Consider the following 18,716-nt stretch of genomic DNA (forward strand, 5'->3'; position numbering starts at 1 on the left):
TATCTTTTAGCTTAGCTCATCATGAGAATTTCGAGAATTCACATCTGTCTGAGTCTTCTACTCCCGTTTTGGAACGAATTCATAGGCGCGAAAGGGAGAAGCGTAAGGAGCTTCATGAAAGGGATCGTAACGACAAAATGTCAAATAAAGATAAAGGGGCCCGCTCCAGGTCCGGCAGCCCCCCTGATAGATGGTCGGATGTTTCGAGTATGGATTTTAATCAGCCCCACTGCAGCTCAGAGGAGAGTCAAATCCCGCCAGGACAACTATCGATGGCGCAGTCTTCAGTGTTTACTCCGCCGGCTCATTTAATAGACTCGCAAGAAAATAAAACTCCCTCTCAGTCCCCTTCCTCCCCTCTTACCCCAATTGGACGCACTAAATACACAACCAATGATCAAGGTCCTTTTTTGATATACGTTCAAAAAATAGAAGCGGCTTTAGATTCGGGAACTACTCTACACCCAGTGACCTTTGGGCGTTTCCTGCAAACGCGAAAAAGGGAATTTCCCAATATTGTTGAGGGGTCGGTTAAAAGAATTGGGCGAAATCGGGTATCAATCTGCTTCCACTCCGCTGAAGATGCCAATCACTTCCTAGAATCTTCCACTTTAACACACAGTCACTACAAGGCTTTTGTGCCATCTTTTAATGTCTCAAGACTGGGACTGGTGCGAGGAATTCCTGCTGACTGGTCCCCTGAGGAGGTGCTCGAAAATCTTAAGGTCCCCTTAAACTCGGGAGGCCCCGTCCCCATTAAAATTAGACGCCTCAATTTTAAAAAAACCAAACAAGACGGCACTTACTCGTGGCTTCCATCCGAAACTGTTATTGTCACTTTTGACGGCCAAACTCTCCCTAAGAGGGTATTTTTATGTCTGAACTCTCTAGTGGTCGAACAATATCAACTCCCTACTATCCAATGCTACAAATGCTGCCGGTATGGTCATTCGAAAGATAAATGTAGGTCTCTCCCTAGATGCTTCCGCTGCGGAGGTGCTCATCAGGGGGACAATTGTAACGGCGATGGTGAACCTCAACCATTCTGTTGTATCTGCCCTCAGGGGTTGGGGGCAGGTCACACAGCCAACAGCAAATCTTGCCCGGAATTTGTTAGACAAGCAAACATTAAAAAAACCATGGGGGAGGAGAATATCTCCTACATTGAAGCCTCAAATCGTCATGCTAAAGTCTCTCACAAATCTTACGCCAATGTTGCGGCCTCTTGCTCTTCTTCTCCCCAACCGCAGTCTTATAGAAAAACTATTTTCCGTCAACCCCGCACGCCTCCTCACCTCGAAAAAGGGTATGATAAAAGAGCTCATGATGCTTTGACAAGGGCCCCGGTTGTCGAATCCAGACCGGTCTTCCCTAATCAACCACCCCCTAAGGAACAATTAATAGTTTCAGAAATTATAAAGTTGATTTCTTCCTTCGTAAAAATTTTTTCTCCCGCCAGCCCTTTGGCTAACCCTTCTTTGATTTCCCACGTAGCGCCTTTTATTTCATCTCTGTTAAAGCATAATGGATCAAGTAATACTTCAGTGGAACAGTCGCAGTATCAACAATAAAAAACAAGAGTTACTTTACCTTATCAATAAATACAATCCAGCTATCTTGGCCATATCAGAAATATGGCTAAAGCAAAACTCCAATTTCAAAATCCCCAGTTACTGTTCTCTAATGGATTGCCGGGCTGATGGCTGTGCTGGAAGTGCCCTTTTCATTAGAGACCATATTTCCTACTTACCTATTTCACTGCCTAATAATAGTCCTAATTTCCACGCAGCTTGTGCTCGTGTGGAAGGCATTACATTTTTATCCCTTTATATTCCTGATCCTTCTTCTAACATCCTAAAGTCTCTTAGGAAGTTAATAGAACCCCTCCCCCAACCTATTATTGTTCTTGGGGATTTTAATATCCACCATGCTTTATGGGGTTGTGAGAAAAAAGATGACGCTCTAGGAGAACAGTTTCTACTAGATATATTGGACAAATGCAACTTATGCCTACTAAACTCGGGTTCACCCACCCGACGCTCTCTGCCTAATCAATCAGGTAGTGCAGTTGACTTATCCCTTTGCTCTCCTTCTCTTGCATCTCGAATTTCCTGGGAAGTCCTGGACAGCACTTATGGAAGCGATCATTTCCCTATTTTACTGTGTCTTCCTTTTGGTTCCTCTAAAAGACCCTCAATAACCTATCCCCTTCTAATATATAATATCAACAACGCCGACTGGGATAGTTACAAAAAACGTCTAGAGTATGAGACGTTACATCTTCCTCCCATCACTCCACACTCTATAGAGCTTTGTTCCGACGCCTTAATTGCAGCCATTAAGTCGTCTGCGGATGTCTTTCCCCTTAAAAACACAGTTGTTGGCAAACTGGCTTCTCCCCCGTGGTGGGACAGTGACTGCTCTAAGGCTATCAGGGCTAGAAAAAGAGCAGAGCGGGAGTATGCTGTAAATATGTCAAATGAGAATTTTGATTCACTGAAAAAAACCATGTCGGATACCAAAATCTTGCTTAAGAATAAGAAGTCTGAAGGGTGGAAATCATTCTGTTCCTCTTTAAGTCCCTCTACCCCGGATACAATTGTTTGGAATAATATCAGAAAATTTAGAAGATCATATAACCCTTGTAAATGCCCTTACCCAAATTCTTTACAATGGGCTGAATCTTTTCTAACCAAAATAGCTCCTCCATATGTTCCTGGGGTTCTTGACTCCACTATAGGTTTGCTGAATAACCATTCATCTGACCCCCTAGATCAGTTGTTCTCACTTGTGGAGCTCAGGAATGTGTTGGGAGCGGTAAAAGACTCTGCCCCAGGACATGATGGTATTCCCTATTCGTTTATTGCTAAAGCTGGTGACCGATTCCTTAATTACTTCCTTGGCCTAATTAACTCTATTTTGCTTTCGGGCCGGCCCCCTCGGTCCTGGAAATCTCAACTGATAATGCCCATTCTTAAACCAGGTAAGGACCCAAATGACCCACAATCATACCGACCTATAGCCTTATCGTCCGTTCTAACTAAGATTTTAGAGCATCTTATCAAGAACAGATTGGAATGGTTTCTTGAAAACCACGAATTGTTAGGAAAATCTCAATATGGCTTTAGAAAAGGTAAAAGTACAATTGATAGCTTGGCTATTTTCACAACGGATATAAGACTAGCCTTTTCAAAACAAGCTTCGGTTCTTGCGGTATTCTTGGACGTCGAGGCTGCCTACGACAATGTTCAACTTTCCATTCTCCGAGAAAAGCTCCGTAATTTGAGAATACCTGCGAGACTGTCCTGTCTTGTGGGTAACCTACTTTCCGAAAGGCAAGTTACATTCCGGGGCAAAGACCCTCACATCAACCCTTCTAGACTGGTTTGGCGCGGATTACCACAGGGATCTGTCCTGAGCCCCCTACTGTACAATTTTTACACTCATGACCTGGAGCGGTCTATTTCTGACTGCCAAGTACTCCAATATGCAGATGATCTTTTAATTTACTCTTCAAATAAAAACCTAGTTTCTGCCAGTGAGTCTATCAACATGTCACTTCAGTCTTTAAATAACTGGCTCTCTATTAATGGTCTGTCCCTGTCTCCTTCTAAATGCTGTGCAGTCGTTTTTTCTCGTAAAAGAGCCCTGCCTAATTTGAATGTTTCGATCAACGATTCTAATATTCCCTTCCGTCCCTCCTACAAATTTTTAGGAATTAATTTAGATTCTAAACTAACCGGGGACCTACACTTTGAATATTTAGTTAAAAAATGTGAACGTGGACTTAACACTCTCAGATGCCTAGCGGGAGTTTGGTGGGGTTCTCATCCTACTTCCCTGAAACTAATTTATAATGCTACTGTTCGAAGCATATTAGATTATGGCTCCCATCTCTTGGTACCAGGGAATAAAGCTGGATTGAAAAAACTTGATCTAATCCAATCGAAAGCCCTAAGAATTATTTTGGGTGCAATGAGGTCTAGCCCAATCAAGGCTATGCAGGTAGAGTGTGTTGAGCCTCCCCTCGCTTTGCGCCGTCAATTCTTAGCGGATAGTTATTTTTTCCGATTGCTACAATTCTCGTATCATCCTATCATTCACCGTTTATATGACCTTAAAGCAGTGTCTGCCCCTAATCGTCTTGACCTACCCTGTCTTGTGAATAGCCTAAGAAAGTTTCAAACTCTCAAAGATCCAGTTTACCATACCCGCCGACTACCTCTGTATGAATTTAACTACGCGATTATCATTTACCAGCCCCGCGTTATTCTAAACTTCGACATTTGTCATAATGATCCTCATGCAGATGAGTACCTCCGCCAGATCCTTACGCGCGAATGGCATGACTGGAACACTATATTCTGTGATGCATCTAAATTATCACCAACTGGCTGTGTGGGAGTAGGAGTTTTCCACTCTCAATATAACATAGTACAAAAAATTAAATGCCCTCCTGAAACGTCTGTATATACTGGAGAATGTATTGGCATTTTGGAGAGTGTGAAGTTTATTATTCTTTTCAAACTTAAGAAAGCTATCATCTTTTCAGATTCCCGTAGTTGTCTACAAGCACTACTATCTAACCCGTTTTCGTCCAAATTCCACAACCCAATTATCCTCCAAATTAAGGAGAATCTTCTAATTTGTAAAAAAAGGGGGTTTGAGGTTGCCTTGATCTGGGTTCCGGGCCACTCAGGGGTCTCAGGGAATGAACGAGCTGATCGGGTAGCTAAGGAAGCCGTGGTTTGCGGTGACAAAACGCCTTTCAGGAACTACTGTTATGATTTAGTCCCTCTGGCCTCTAGTTGGCTTTTCCAAGCCTGGTCGGCCAAGTGGACTGCCGCTAATCGATCCCGAACCAAATCTTATTACCTTGTACAACCTGATGTACCAAGAAAACCTTGGTTCTCAAGGATTTTTATCCCAAAACAGTTCTGTTCCATAATTATTCGAATGAGACTGGGCCATTGCTGTTCTCCTGTCCATCTGAAAAAAATCCATAGTCGAGACTCCTCGCTGTGCGAATGTGGGCAGGAGGAAGGTGACTTAAATCACATTTTTCTTGCATGCCCTTTATATAATCATGATTATCTTTATGCGGATCTTTTTCACCTTAAAGTTTCCTTACCTACTTCTATTATACAATTGATTAAATCCAAAGACAAATTTATATTTTTAGCTCTAGCTTCTTTCTGTGAACTTAATAAATTGAAACTTTGATATATACCATTTTTGAAATCAGCAACTATTATTAATTATCTCATTATAATTCCTAAATTTTCGATTTATATACATATCGACATGACACTGGCTACTGTAATAAACGCCATTAAAAAAAAAAAAAAAAAAAAAAAAAATTCTACAATCAATTCGTACTGAGCTCGAGACATGCACATTCTCTTCATGGCTGGGCAATATCACTGTCCATGTGTACGCACCACAATAGGTCATAACTATCCCATGTGTACGCACCAGCATGGGCATACCCAAACCAAAAAAAAAGTCAAGTTGAATAAAAAAATATTTCAACATTTAAGTACGACAACTCTTTTCTCATTCCAAACACGTGAACCGCAACCGACATATTTTTAAGCATTCTCCACCAAAACATGTAGCGGAGTTTCACCTTTAGGGGGATGTAATGATGACCTCGCTACATGGATCTCTAAATATATTAAGCACAGTATAAAATAGCTACTGCAATGACCATGAATCAACACTCGATGGGCGCACAATTCCATCTCCTCTCAATCTCATATCTCTTGTTATGAATGTAACCTCAACTCTCTCAGGGAAAATTAGAAGGGCCCCAAGTCCCGTGGCTTATATCGGTGGATGCACGGCACAACTGAATCTCCACAACACAGGAGAACTCATCGTGCATCCCGCAACTCATATACTCATGATATACTCTCATAATCTCGTATATCTCTCAACTCATAATATGCGATGAGTCCCGAGGCGGGAACCATTTGGTCCCCGACGAGCCTCCACAACAACCCCTACAGCTCATCCATCAGCCTCCATAATGAAACCTCCAGTGACTCAAACCGATAAACTCTAGCCACCTCACTTGTTACATTCAAACTCGAGCTACACATAAAGAATATCAGACAATTCTTCAACTCAGCTCTATCTCAAGGTCGTCGCTAATTCAAGGTCACTGCAATATCCATATATATCAAAATATAGATTTGTTTAGCTTACCAAGAATCTCCTGTACGTGATGCACGCGCCACAGCGTCACACCACCTCTTACGTACCAGAAATTCAGACGACCTCTCTCAACTTGTCTCAACTCGGTTCCCGCCATCTTCTCGGCTGTCACCCATGACACTAGCCGACCTCGATCGCCAGTGTTACCAGTGAAAGTACGCTAAGAGTGACAGATAGGATACATACCACAATAACAGACTTCGCGATCTCCGCGACATCATCCATCAACCAACCTGTAGGGAGTTCATCCGGAGTGGTGGGATCCGGCGCCCGCACCTGCCGAAGCCGGTAAGACAGGAAGGACTTGTAGAAAGGCCTGTTCTTGACGCGGAGGTCCAGACCCACGCTCTGGTGGCAGCCGCTGAGCTTGAGAAGGCGCTCGCAGAGACAGTATACTATCTTCATAACAGAAACAATCATCATCATCCTCCTAGCGTTTGTCCCGTACTGTGACGGAACAACACACACAGACGTAACACGGTATAACAGAAACAATATATGAGGAATTATCTATGAAAAGGGACCTTATTGTCGATGGCGCTTACGCCGCACAGCGTCGCGCGGCATTGTATTTATATCCTCCGATATAACGATGCTCCCATCGTTAATAATGGCGTAAGCGCCTTCGACAATAAGGACATCCCTTTTCATAGATAACATCACATATGAGGAATATCGATTTAGGTATGTTACTTCGACAATCGCTTACGCTCCGTAGCGATCGAAACGCAACTATCACTTTCGCACTAATATGGAAGAGCGATAGAGAGACACAAAGCGTTTCGCTGTCTAACGGTTTAACCGCTTAACCCTGGGTTAGTGGGATGGTGCAAGTAGGCCTTATTGTCGATATTTTAGTGTCTCCTTAAGTTTGTTTGAAGTAAATACACATACATACCACATACCTACCCATAATACACATACACATACCTACCCATAATAAACATACATACCTTTGGAAGTTCTTTAAAAGCCCTTTCGTCAAGCCCGTGGAGGGTCGCCCGCTGCCGGTACAGGTACTGTCGTATTGTAAACTCCGCCGTCTTCTTATCTTTCGTCAGCATTACCGACTCCCTGCAAACAAAACCGATTTTATACACAAAACAAACTTACCCGCCTACTTACTCGTAATATGCGGAGATCGCAGCCCGTGAAAGCCTGCTGGTATATAGTATACCGTGGTGTTTTACCTAACCTACCCACTTTATCAAAGGAATTATTTCATGAAGTGGGTATGTACTTTTGCAGCTGGGTGTACAAGGGCAAACAGTTACTGACACGTTAACGTAAGATCTGTGCGTACTAGGAAGGGTCGGAAACTCTGGTAACTTTTAAGTCCCTTCCTTTAGGAAGATTGATGTTTCTGTGTGTCCTTGTGTTAAAACGACTTAGGCCCACTTGCACCATCCCACTAACCCGGGGTTAAACGGTTAAACCGTTAACCTAGTGTCAAATTGTACTGGTAACCATGGTAACTCCAGGTTTAACCGGTTAACCCCGGGTTAGTGGAATGGTGCAAGTGGGCCTTAGAGGCTAAAAGGTCTTGTTACATATTCGAGCAACGTGATACTTTGCTTTGCCCTAATACTCACTTGGAGATGAACAGAAACCAGCTGCAATACAGATACTTATTACTTAGTATTCAAAATGCTGCACACATAGGATCTGCCACAAAATCTGCACAGACCTAGGCAATTTCTTGCGCAGGAGTCTAATGGCAGTAATGGCGTCGTTGGCGTCCATGACACATTCTGGCATCGACATGGTGGAGGAGTTGGGATGAAGGATGAGAGGTTAGGTTAATTTTAAGAAATTGATTAATAATAAACTCACTTGGAGCTAAAGACAACCGTCTGTGCTGCTGTACACACATTATCTGTCCCGAAGTCTGCACAGACCGAGGCAATTTCTTGCGCACGAGTGTAATGGCGTCGATGGCGTCCATGACACATTCTGCCATCGAAATGGTGGAGGAGTTGGGATGAAAGATGAGAGGTTAGGTTAAGAAATTGATTAATATAAACTCACTTGGAGCTAAAGACAACCGTCTGTGGTAGTAGATAGTGTTCAAACTGCTGTACACACAGTATCTGTCCCGAAGTCTGCACAGATCTAGGTCGTTTCTTGCGCACGAGTCTAATGGCGTCGTTGGCGCGCACGCGCAGTGAGTAAACGAGGTAGCACGCTATCAACACACCTGTGCGACCAAGACCTGGAAATCAAATGGCATTTTTTTAAACAGGAATTTAGAACAAACCCACAAGTATAATGTTCAAAAGTTGTAATCCGACAACGGATTTTTTCCTATAGAACTTCCTTTTTAGTACTCATCACTCATCAATCTCAATAGTATATCTGTAGAGCCCTATGTGTTTAGGCATTAAGTCCGCCATTTGTAATTTCTTTGTATTTTGTGCAATAAAGATTAATTAAATAAATAATTAGTCTTATTAAAAAGTAACTGGGCTAGCGCAAGAGCACGCCACTTTTTGTTTATGGCAGGTTATGGCTTACATCAGGTCCGAGTTAGCGTCTTTACCAGCGATCTCCCCAACGCTATGTAAGTAGGTTTTTTTTTGTTTTTTCGCTAATGGCCCCTTTTACTAAAAATATTTATTTAGGCATGCCACATAATGCGCGGTTCTAAGAAAGTGTGTTGCCAGCCTTACAAAAAACAGGCGGCCTAGCCAAGGTGACAATCGCTATCGCTTCGCCATCGAATCTCTTTGTGTCTCTCCTCTCCTCTCTCTTCCATATTAGTGTGACAGTGACAGTTGCGTTCCGATCGCTTGGGAGCGTAAGCGATTGGCATGTTGGCTACGCGGCCAGTTGTGTTTTTAGTAATTAAGTATGAGACCACCCAGGCCCTAATTATGTTCTAAAGGTCATGAATAATTTACGGTAGTTATTCCGGGGACCATTTGTTACTAAATTTCACCGTGTATAATGAATGAACGTTCATTTACGTTCCTTATGGAAATAATAAAATGAAACCAAATAATTCGTGCAAAAGGTCATTTAATACCGCCACACACGTAATAAGAGCGTTTAATTAAAGTACCAAGCCAACTCTGCACCAACTTTGATGTGATCAAATATGACGTTTATTATGGCACGTCCACAGTTTGTCACTGTCATAGAAATTTACACTTTTTGCTGACATTTTCACACTTTATTATTGCGAAGTCTGCATAGTTTAGACCTATCGGTCGATTTCTATAAGCATTCTTAAACAAAAGGAAATTCAAAATAAAAATAAAGAAGAGATGATGTCACGATCCTCAGCATTGAGAGAACGACTGATGAAGAGGAAAGGAGATAATAATTCGTTACTACGAGTCTTTGTCTATATTTATTAGCATCTAATTGCCTGAGGTGGGTTTACCTGAGGCGGCTGGTAAGATAAGTCATTATGGCCATGATCTGACTGAAGGCTTAATCTGTCAGCTCCCACGGCTCATATATGAGCCAGAACGCTTATGGTGACGTCATATCGTGGGATTCGACAGGTTAACTGCATGAAGCTGACTCGTATTATGATAAGTAAGTAAAATGTAATTCCTATATGAGTATGACATTTCACTTACACGTATAATTTTAGTCCTAAAAACTCCAGGTACCTTACTAATAGAAAATCACCGGCCAGAGATAACTAGTAGACCTAATAGAGTAGATACTTTTACTTAACTTAAATAAACATAAAAACACGTTACGTGATTAATAGTGTGATATTCCTAGCTCCTTGTAAGCCGCACACTCTCTCTCCAAACCTTTTCAATAAGTTCATCATCCTTGGCTTCTTTCGGAACTGCACTAGGCCTACAATCCGCGTAATATTTCCCACTTGTATCCTCTAACTCAGGAGCGACACTCAAATGAATCGATGTCTGCGCACCTTCCTTAGCTGTCTTAAAAAGAACCTTAATAACTCCCAATACAACTTTCCTTGGTATCGCAGGCAAACGGTCAAAGATATCAGTTTTCACTATCCCAGGATATAGAGAATTGGCTGTTATTCCTTGAGGTAGCTTCTTGGCTAGCGCTTTTGCCCAAAGCACATTACAAAGTTTGGTATTACAATACCTAGTCCACATTCCATTAGTGTTCAAGCCAGCTACGTCTTCAGGGTCGAATTTAGACATAAACCAAGCGTATGAAGACACGATCACTATACGACTTGGTTTTGAATCCGTTAGCTTTTTGAGCAGTAAGTTTGTTAGTAGAAATGGGCCTAGATAGTTGATTTGAGTTACTAAATCAATCCCATTTTCTGTAGTTTTCTTTTTGAGTCCAGCACATCCAGCGTTGTTGACCAAAATGTCTAATCTTTCTTCTTTATCGTTGAATTCTTCGCAAAATCTTCTAATGCTTTTAAATGTTGAAAGATCTAAATGTCTATATTCGACGTTGGGGTTCTTTGTTGTTGCTTTTATATCTTCAACGGCAGCTTCTGATTTCTTGTTGTTTCTGCTTGCAATAATGACCCTTGCGCCCCTCCTGGCTAAATCTCTGGCCGTCTCAAGTCCTATCCCTGCGTTCCCTCCGGTCACAAGAGCGGTTTTCCCGTGAAGCTTCGTCTTACACTTGCAAACTCCTTTGATAGGGTCCGCCCATACTTTCACGCCGAGGACAATTACAATAAATAATATGGTGAAATAAACAATAAACTTGAGAAGAAAGAGGAAAAGTAAGTAAAAGAACATGTTTACGTGTCAATTCTGTAGTCAATTCTGTGCACATTAATGGATGCATTGTAACTTTCCTTTTGTTATTTAATACGTACAGTCATGCCGAAAAGTCTTAAAGTACCTAGGTATAATATTAATAAGAGCGTGTTTAGGTACTTATTGCGAGTTGCGAGTATATATATATACCTACACTGTAAGTAGGTACCTATAAAGCGAAGTCGTCTTAATGTAATCTTATTATATATTGAAACTAGGTGCTCTGTGAGCTAAAGAGCGAAGAAACAGAATCGACAAAGAAATTCATATATTTAATCATGGTACCTGTACTGCACACAAAATCTCGAGAATCGGTTGAGAAATGCGATCTGTGGAGGAGATCAGCCGGACAGACACACGATATCTAGCATTTGTATCCAAGGAAGTTGAAACGGAGAAGCTTCGCGCTCGTTCGCTCGGCTAATTATTTTGTGTTGTATACAGTATATAAGTACCTAACGTTAACTCGACAAGTTTAATGCGGCTAAAAAGCTTTCAATGCTAAACAGTCGAGAGAGTTGCTTTTATACGGCTTTTTGATAAGATCCATATCTTTCTTTCGACTGTTTTTCAACTAAAGTTTAGTTTAGTTTGCTAGTTGGGAATAGCTTCTGCCCGCGATTTCGTTACGTAGAATTTGATGATTGATAAAAACTGTTAAATTAAAAGTATTGTCTAACCGATAGTACCTACCTACACTGTTGTTCTGCATAATGAATTATCTACTTAAGTAAGTAGATTCACATTAACCTTCATCGGGTCGCCGTATTGATTCTAAATTCCAGACTTGTTTACATACTTAATTGTATTTGTTTAAGACATGCAAATAAAAGGCCGGCTTGGGTAATAAAAAAACCGGCCAAGTGCGAGTCGGACTCGCGCACGGAGGGTTCCGCACCATCAACAAAAAATAGAGCAAAACAAGCAAAAAACAAGCAAAAAAAATGGTCACCCATCCAAGTACTGACCCCGCCCGACGTTGCTTAACTTCGGTCAAAAATCACGTTTGTTGTATGGGAGCCCCACTTAAATCTTTATTTAATTCTGTTTTTAGTATTTGTTGCTATAGCGGCAACAGAAACACATCATCTGTGGAAATTTCAACTGTCTAGCTATCACGGTTCGTGAGATACAGCCTGGTGACAGACAGACGGACGGACGGACGGACGGACGGACGGACGGACGGACAGCGGAGTCTTAGTAATAGGGTCCCGTTTTTACCCTTTGAGTACGGAACCCTCAAAAGTACCTATACTTAGTCTGGCGAGTGGGGAATCTATTTTGTCACTAACTGTAGGAAGAATAAAAAAAACTTCATTCCTCTTTTTGGGATTATATACTATATATAGTAGCATAAGAATTACTTAAAAAAAAATAAGTTTTTGGCAAAAATTTCATTTTTGGTACAAGCTTTTATTATCGCTGACTGAACTTTTCTTATGACAGACAACAGGTAGGTATAGTTTTTGTTTAAATAATAGTAGCCTCACCTGCATGGCAATGTATGGCCACCCTGCCCTCCTGCAGCGCGAATGAGAGCACCTTGGCCATATCCAGCAGCCCGCTGAGGCTGGCTTCGCCGTAGTCTGGCCAGGCAAAGTTGTAGTAGTAGACTGGGGGAAAAAATATGTCAATGGGAAATCCTTGGAAAAGGTAGGTAGGTACTATAAAATTGATAAAGCAAGGAATATTTCTGAGTTAGTGTGCAATACTGGGGACCGATTTTTGAATTTCGACCGCTCGATTTCGTGTATTTAGTTCAGTAATATCTCCACTACCAGGCATATATATAAATTACTACTAATTCAATTGAAAACGAGTGGTCAATACCACTCGATTCCAATTTTCTATCACTCGTATTTCAAAAAATATCATTCGCCGTTTTCCACCTATTTTTGAGTGACAAAATAGAGCGATCGAAATTCAAAAAGCGGCTCCCTGTGTTTAGACCCGGGAGGTCATCTACTTATTACAAAAATTTACCGAAAGCTAGACATTGGTTGATTAGCTAGCTAGGCCTTATTAGGATTTCCTTCACCGAAGTATATACCTCCAATATTAAACGAGACTTACTGTCGTTGGCCATGAAGATGTTCGGGTCATAGGTGAAGCCAGAACTGGTGAGGGGCGGGCCGCAGCTCGCGTGTTCGCCGGGTGTCTGCAGATTTATCACCGTCCGGATACCCCAGCTACGGGACACAATAGTCTCGTCTTTCATAGGTGCAAAATTAGTGAGTCTAATTAGTGAGAAAATTATTTTTGTACTTGTCACTTTGAATTCGTCCCGGAAAATGCGTGATTCTCTAGTTTAAGTTTGACAGTCGAAACAGATTATGGTGCATTGCGTAAGTAGTATTGGTCACCGAATTGTCAAACGTCAACTTTTGACTAGAGATTGTGCGGAAAGAGAAGAGACGTGGAAAGTATGGGGCCCAATACATTCCACGACTCTTCTCTTTCCGCATTGCACAGACTACCAAAGTTACAAAGTTAGTTAGTGCCAGTTGAAATCGAAGCACGAAATTGTTACAACACATCTTATACAATAACATCTTTATTTGTACTTTCTGTTTTCATAAAATAATGATGCTGTGTGTACATCATGGTCATCATATAACTACAAACTTTACCTACAAGATTTTACTCGTGTGTCAGTAAGCGTAGAAGTCATAAACAATTTCAACCCCCTTTTTAAAGCAGTCGTTGCGGAACAAAGATCAAAGTATATTCTCTATAAAAAGGTAGTTTTTTATAGTTCTAAAACAATGGTTACCTGTGGAATTGCTGTATGATATTCCTGGCGGCGATGCCGGCGGTGCTGGGGCGTGCCATCGCCAAAATGTCGTCGGTGATCCTATAACAGATTTACCGTGACGTGTTGGCAGTCAGGATGGCAGAGCCGCAGATTTTTTTATTACATATTGCGGTAAATTACGGTGGAAACGAGTGCGACCCGTCTGATGATGCCTAAATATCACACTCATGTTCACTAATTTAAATGAAAACACCTGCATAATGAATATTTTTCTGCAACTAATAAAAATGCCTGCACTGGCGCTTAATGCCATCAACACACGACACAACGGCATTAACGTATGAACATTATTGTCCCAGGTCTGAATCTAGCGAGATACAGACTAAAAACTACCTTATGTACCAATAGTTTAAGTTAAAATTCGAATGAGAATTTGTAGAAATAAGGGCCTAACAGTCGGCATATTAACATAATAAGTGGAATGGTTGAAAAGTCACGCTAAATAAAATTATTACTACATTCTTATTCTCAAGGATCCATTTGTTAAATTTGTTTGGGGAGAAATTTCTATGCCTACCTATAATGTATTTATGGATACTTAAAAGTAATACGCAGTGTTGGTAGTTGCCAGTTGCCACGTTGCTTTATACAAATATGTTTTATCATCACCATCAGTCTTCATCTTAATATTTCTTCATAGATATTAAACTCCAATAGCCAATAGCGACTAAAAATTCAAGTGAGTGAAACCGTTGTCGTATAAACAGATCAAACTTCATAAATGAAGATAAGTCAGTCAATATATAAAAATAATAAGAGGAAATTTGGTCGAGTTGCTAGTAAACAAGTCGAATAGGCCCCTCCAAGTGCGTTGCAGACATACTTGACCGGCGTTGTCACGAATGGCGTGTTCACTCGAACAGGGCTGACACTTAATTGTAACTAATTTGCTTACATTTATTTTTATTGCTGCTATTATACTAAACATACTATTAATAAAAGTGGGGCAATTTATTTATGATAATTTTATTTTCCGATGTTAACGATTTTTATAAATAAAATACCCAAAAAAAATTGTAAGTCCTGGATAAAAAGATTTGAAAATCTCTGTGACATTTATACATATCACATTACTTTTTAAAAGTACTGCTCTGTCATAGAGAAATATAATAAGACAAGAGTGCTCACTCCATACATCAGTTAGACTATTAATTTCAGTGTCTACATCTAGCATCGAGTAGCGTAACTGTCAGTACTGCTACATCTATTGTCAAGTAGCAGTACTGATAGTTCCGCTACTCGATGCTAGATGCTAATAGTCTTTTTGGTACTAAAACTGATGTATGGAGTGAGCAATCTATGTATTTTTTTCTGTATGGCTCTGTATACCTACCTATTATACAAGTGTTAATTATGAACGAACTAATTTACAGTGCTGTCAGAAAAACCAGGTCACAAGCTTTTATACCGTAAAATAAATAGTCCTTAGCGTATGTAAAACGCAACGTACTCTTAATCACAATAGGGACTAAGTCAAGGAAATTCCATCCAAGTTTCAATCTTAACACAACTTGTTAAAGTTCAAAATAAAAAGCGGGTAGTTATACATGTTACTGTTTGGTTTTAGAAGTAAGTGAGTGGTGCACGCACGATATGTAAAGTTGTTGACAATGAAAAGGCCGTTCTTGTATCACGCTATTGTATGTTTTTTTAAATGATGATCCTTCCGGCCGATTTCGGCCATGGCGACCACTACGACTCCTAGTTTGCTCGGCGCTCGTGCGCCCGAAGATGGCTGACGTAGCCGATCTTCGAGGTGAACTCCCGCGCACATTGAGGGCACGTGAGGACACCAGCCACGTAGTGGTAGTTAATGGGAGCAGGCTGGCGCGTTTTCAGCTCGTCGCGATTAGCGTCGAGGTCAACTTTACGTTGCTCCTCGAAATCGCGCACTTTGTCCTGCACCAGCCTGCGCCACTCAGGGCGCTGTGCTGCCAAACCTTCCCACTGAGAGGGCTCGATGTTGCACCTTTTCATGTGTCGCTTCTGAACATCTTTGTATCGGAGGAGTTGTCCGCCAAGTTTCCGCTTACCCTCCTCTAGTTCAGAATAAAAGATGCGCTTCGCCACTCTCTCTTCCGCCATACGTGATACGTGACCGCACCACCGAAGTTGCCGACGCATTAGGTAAGCCTCTATTCCACCGACCTGGGCTCGTCGCAGAACTTCGGTATTTCGCACTCGGTCAGACCATCTGATGTTCATGATCTTACGCAAGCATTTGAGGTGGAACCGGTCCAAAGTACGAATGTGATGACGGTACACGCACCACGTCTCGGAAGAGTATAAGAGGTTTGGCAGCACGATCGCCATGTAAACAGAAATTTTGGTGGCCAGTTTTAGGTCATGCGAGCAGAAAACCTTGGAACACAGTTTCCCAAACGCTGCAGCTGCAGCACCGATCCTGCTGTTGATCTCAGCGTCAAGGTCACACTTCGAAGTTATAGTGCTCCCCAGATACCGGAATTTGTCGACCTGCTTTAGCACGTCCTCACCAAGCTGTACGGCCAGTGTCTCGTGACCATATGAGTCCAAAGACATCATCTCGGTCTTTTTGACACTTATTTTGAGGCCGAACTTGCAGCAGGCTTGGTGAAAAACAGACATCAGCTGTTGCAGGCCATCTGGGGATTCTGCAAGAAAGCATAGGTCGTCAGCATACATGATCTCTGTGATCAATGCATGTGAAACTTTCGTTCGCGCCCTAAATCTGGCCAAGTTAAAAATACTGCCATCGGTACGGAAGCGTATGCGGACACCTTCGGCTACTGTTTGTAAGACTTCCTTGACTACAACTGCAAAGTATAGGGCGAACAGTGTAGGGGATAGGACACACCCTTGTTTCACCCCACAGGTAACGGAGAAGAAATTTGACTGTTCACCGTCTACGGCGACGCAGCACTGCATGTCGTCATGCAGGAGTCTCAGAAGTCTAACAAACTTCTCCGTGCATCCCAGCTTCATGAGTACCAACCAAAGGGCTTCGCGAGGCACACTGTCAAATGCCTTCTCCAGGTCAACAAAACAGAGGTACAACTTACGGCCTTGTTCCCTGCTTTTTTCTTGAAGTTGACGCACGCTGAAGACAGCTTCACAAGTGCCTCGGTCAGGTCGGAAGCCAAATTGGGTTTCAGGCAGGATTTTTTCTGACAAATCCGTTAAGCGATTTAGCAGTGTTCTGGCAAAGACCTTTCCAGATGCTGTCAAAAGTGAAATACCGCGGTAAGAGTTGCAATCCGATCGGTCACCTTTGTTTTTATAGAGAGCCTGTATGCGAGACACTTTAAAATTAGCTGGGACTCGCTCTTCCTCCCACATACGAACAAACAGCTCCCAAATAAATGAATGCAACTCCTCACCACCGTATTTCAACAGCTCACCCGGTATAAGGTCTATGCCGACTGCCCGCTTGTTTTTCTGCTGTCTGATGGCTGTGACAACCTCATCACGCGTCAGGGGCTCGTCCAGCTTGATGGCTACGGGGAGTTGGGGCATTAAACTGATGTGTAGTAGATCAGCTGATCGATCTACGTTGAGCAAAGAGTTGAAATGTTCTGCCCAACGCTGCAGTACGTCCTCTTTGCAAGTCAGCAAACGGGTGCCATCCACAGCCCGCAGGGGCACTTTCGCTCTGAAGGACGTACCAATCAGTTTCCGCACCTCGTAATAGAATTCCCCAAGCTGGTTTGTGTCAGCGAGCCACTGTATCTGACAAGCTTTGTCACGCCACCACCTGTCCTTAATATTTCGAGACAGCCTACGTATTTCCTGGTCACTCGCTTTGACTGCTGCCTCGCTTCTACCTTGTCGACTCTGCCGTCTTAAGAGGTCTCGGTGTTTGTCAAATGCTGCCCGGAGAACTTCATCATTCTCATCGAACCAGTCTTCGTTACGTCGGTCTTTATTACCTAAGGTAACAGAAGCGGCTTCCATAAGATGAGTAGACAGTTTCCCCCAAACAGCACCAACATCATCCCTGACACTAAATGGCAGAAATCTCTCGGACAAGGCTTTGCGATATTCCTCCACCACCTCGTGATCTTTCAACCTGTCCACGTTCAAAGACGCAGGCTTTTTCACTATAGATCTACGTGGACGATGGAGACGGAGTCGCAGCTTAGTGACAATGAGCCGGTGGTCAGTCCAGCAGTGCGCACCACGCATTACTCGGGTGACTTGCACTTGACTGAAATCTCTTTGCCGTACGATGACATAATCTATCAAATGCCAGTGTTTGGATCTTGGGTGCATCCACGTGGTTTTGTACTTAGTGGCAAGCCTGAACATTGTGTTCGATATTGCCAGCTCATATTGAGCACAAAAACTGAGTAGCAACTGACCATTGCTGTTCATATTGCCGACTCCGTGTCTACCCAGAACTCCAGGCCATGCCTCATAGTCCCGTCCAACTCTGGCATTAAGGTCGCCTAGCAATAAGACTTGCTCTCTGGCGTCTATGCTATCGAGGCATTGAGATATTTGGTCATAAAACTGGTCCTTCATGTCATCAGACTTGTCTAGCGTTGGAGCGTAGACACTGATGACATTAAGGAAGTTGTCCTTATCCAGGTGAAGGCGCAATGTGGTCACGCGGTCCGAGATATGTACAGGGTACTCCTCCAGTCGCTTCACTAACTGGGTCTTGATGGCAAATCCTACACCTGAACGCCGGGGTTCGGAGGCAGCGGTTCCTTTCCAGAAGAAGGTATAGCCACCACCATCTTCCACCAGCTCTCCTTCGTCGGCAAGGTGCGTTTCGCTGAGAGCAGCCACATCCACGTTATAACGACGAAGTTCTCGAGCTACTATGGCGGTTTTGCGTTCAGGACAGGCGTTACCATCTCGATCAATGAGCGTTCTGACGTTCCACGCGCCGAATGTCATGATAGCTATTTTCATGCTGTTATTTTTGTTGCGACGACCACGAATTGAGTTGATGCGATGGCAGCCGCGGCTAC

At 42.5% G+C, this 18,716-nt stretch overlaps 2 protein-coding genes across 2 annotated transcripts in view; both read right to left on the reverse strand.

The window, feature by feature from the left end:
• Positions 1-18,716, reverse strand: part of LOC134657830 (protein tyrosine phosphatase domain-containing protein 1-like) — a 51,712-nt gene that overhangs the window by 10,786 nt on the left and 22,210 nt on the right. The window contains exons 4-9 of the mRNA XM_063513404.1: positions 13,717-13,797; positions 13,017-13,132; positions 12,434-12,556; positions 8,248-8,431; positions 7,173-7,293; positions 6,453-6,618 (exon numbers count right to left, since the gene is read on the reverse strand). Coding sequence (XP_063369474.1) covers positions 6,453-6,618; positions 7,173-7,293; positions 8,248-8,431; positions 12,434-12,556; positions 13,017-13,132; positions 13,717-13,797 — 791 coding nt within the window. The remainder of the gene's footprint in view (positions 1-6,452; positions 6,619-7,172; positions 7,294-8,247; positions 8,432-12,433; positions 12,557-13,016; positions 13,133-13,716; positions 13,798-18,716) is intronic.
• On the reverse strand, positions 9,912-10,935 carry LOC134657905 (retinol dehydrogenase 12-like). The gene has a single exon (XM_063513483.1). The coding sequence runs from the start codon at positions 10,920-10,922 to the stop codon at positions 9,954-9,956; it is 969 nt and encodes a 322-aa protein (XP_063369553.1). The 5' UTR covers positions 10,923-10,935; the 3' UTR covers positions 9,912-9,953.

Source organism: Cydia amplana, chromosome 21, assembly GCF_948474715.1.
Source record: "Cydia amplana chromosome 21, ilCydAmpl1.1, whole genome shotgun sequence".
Classification (NCBI taxonomy): domain Eukaryota; kingdom Metazoa; phylum Arthropoda; class Insecta; order Lepidoptera; family Tortricidae; genus Cydia; species Cydia amplana.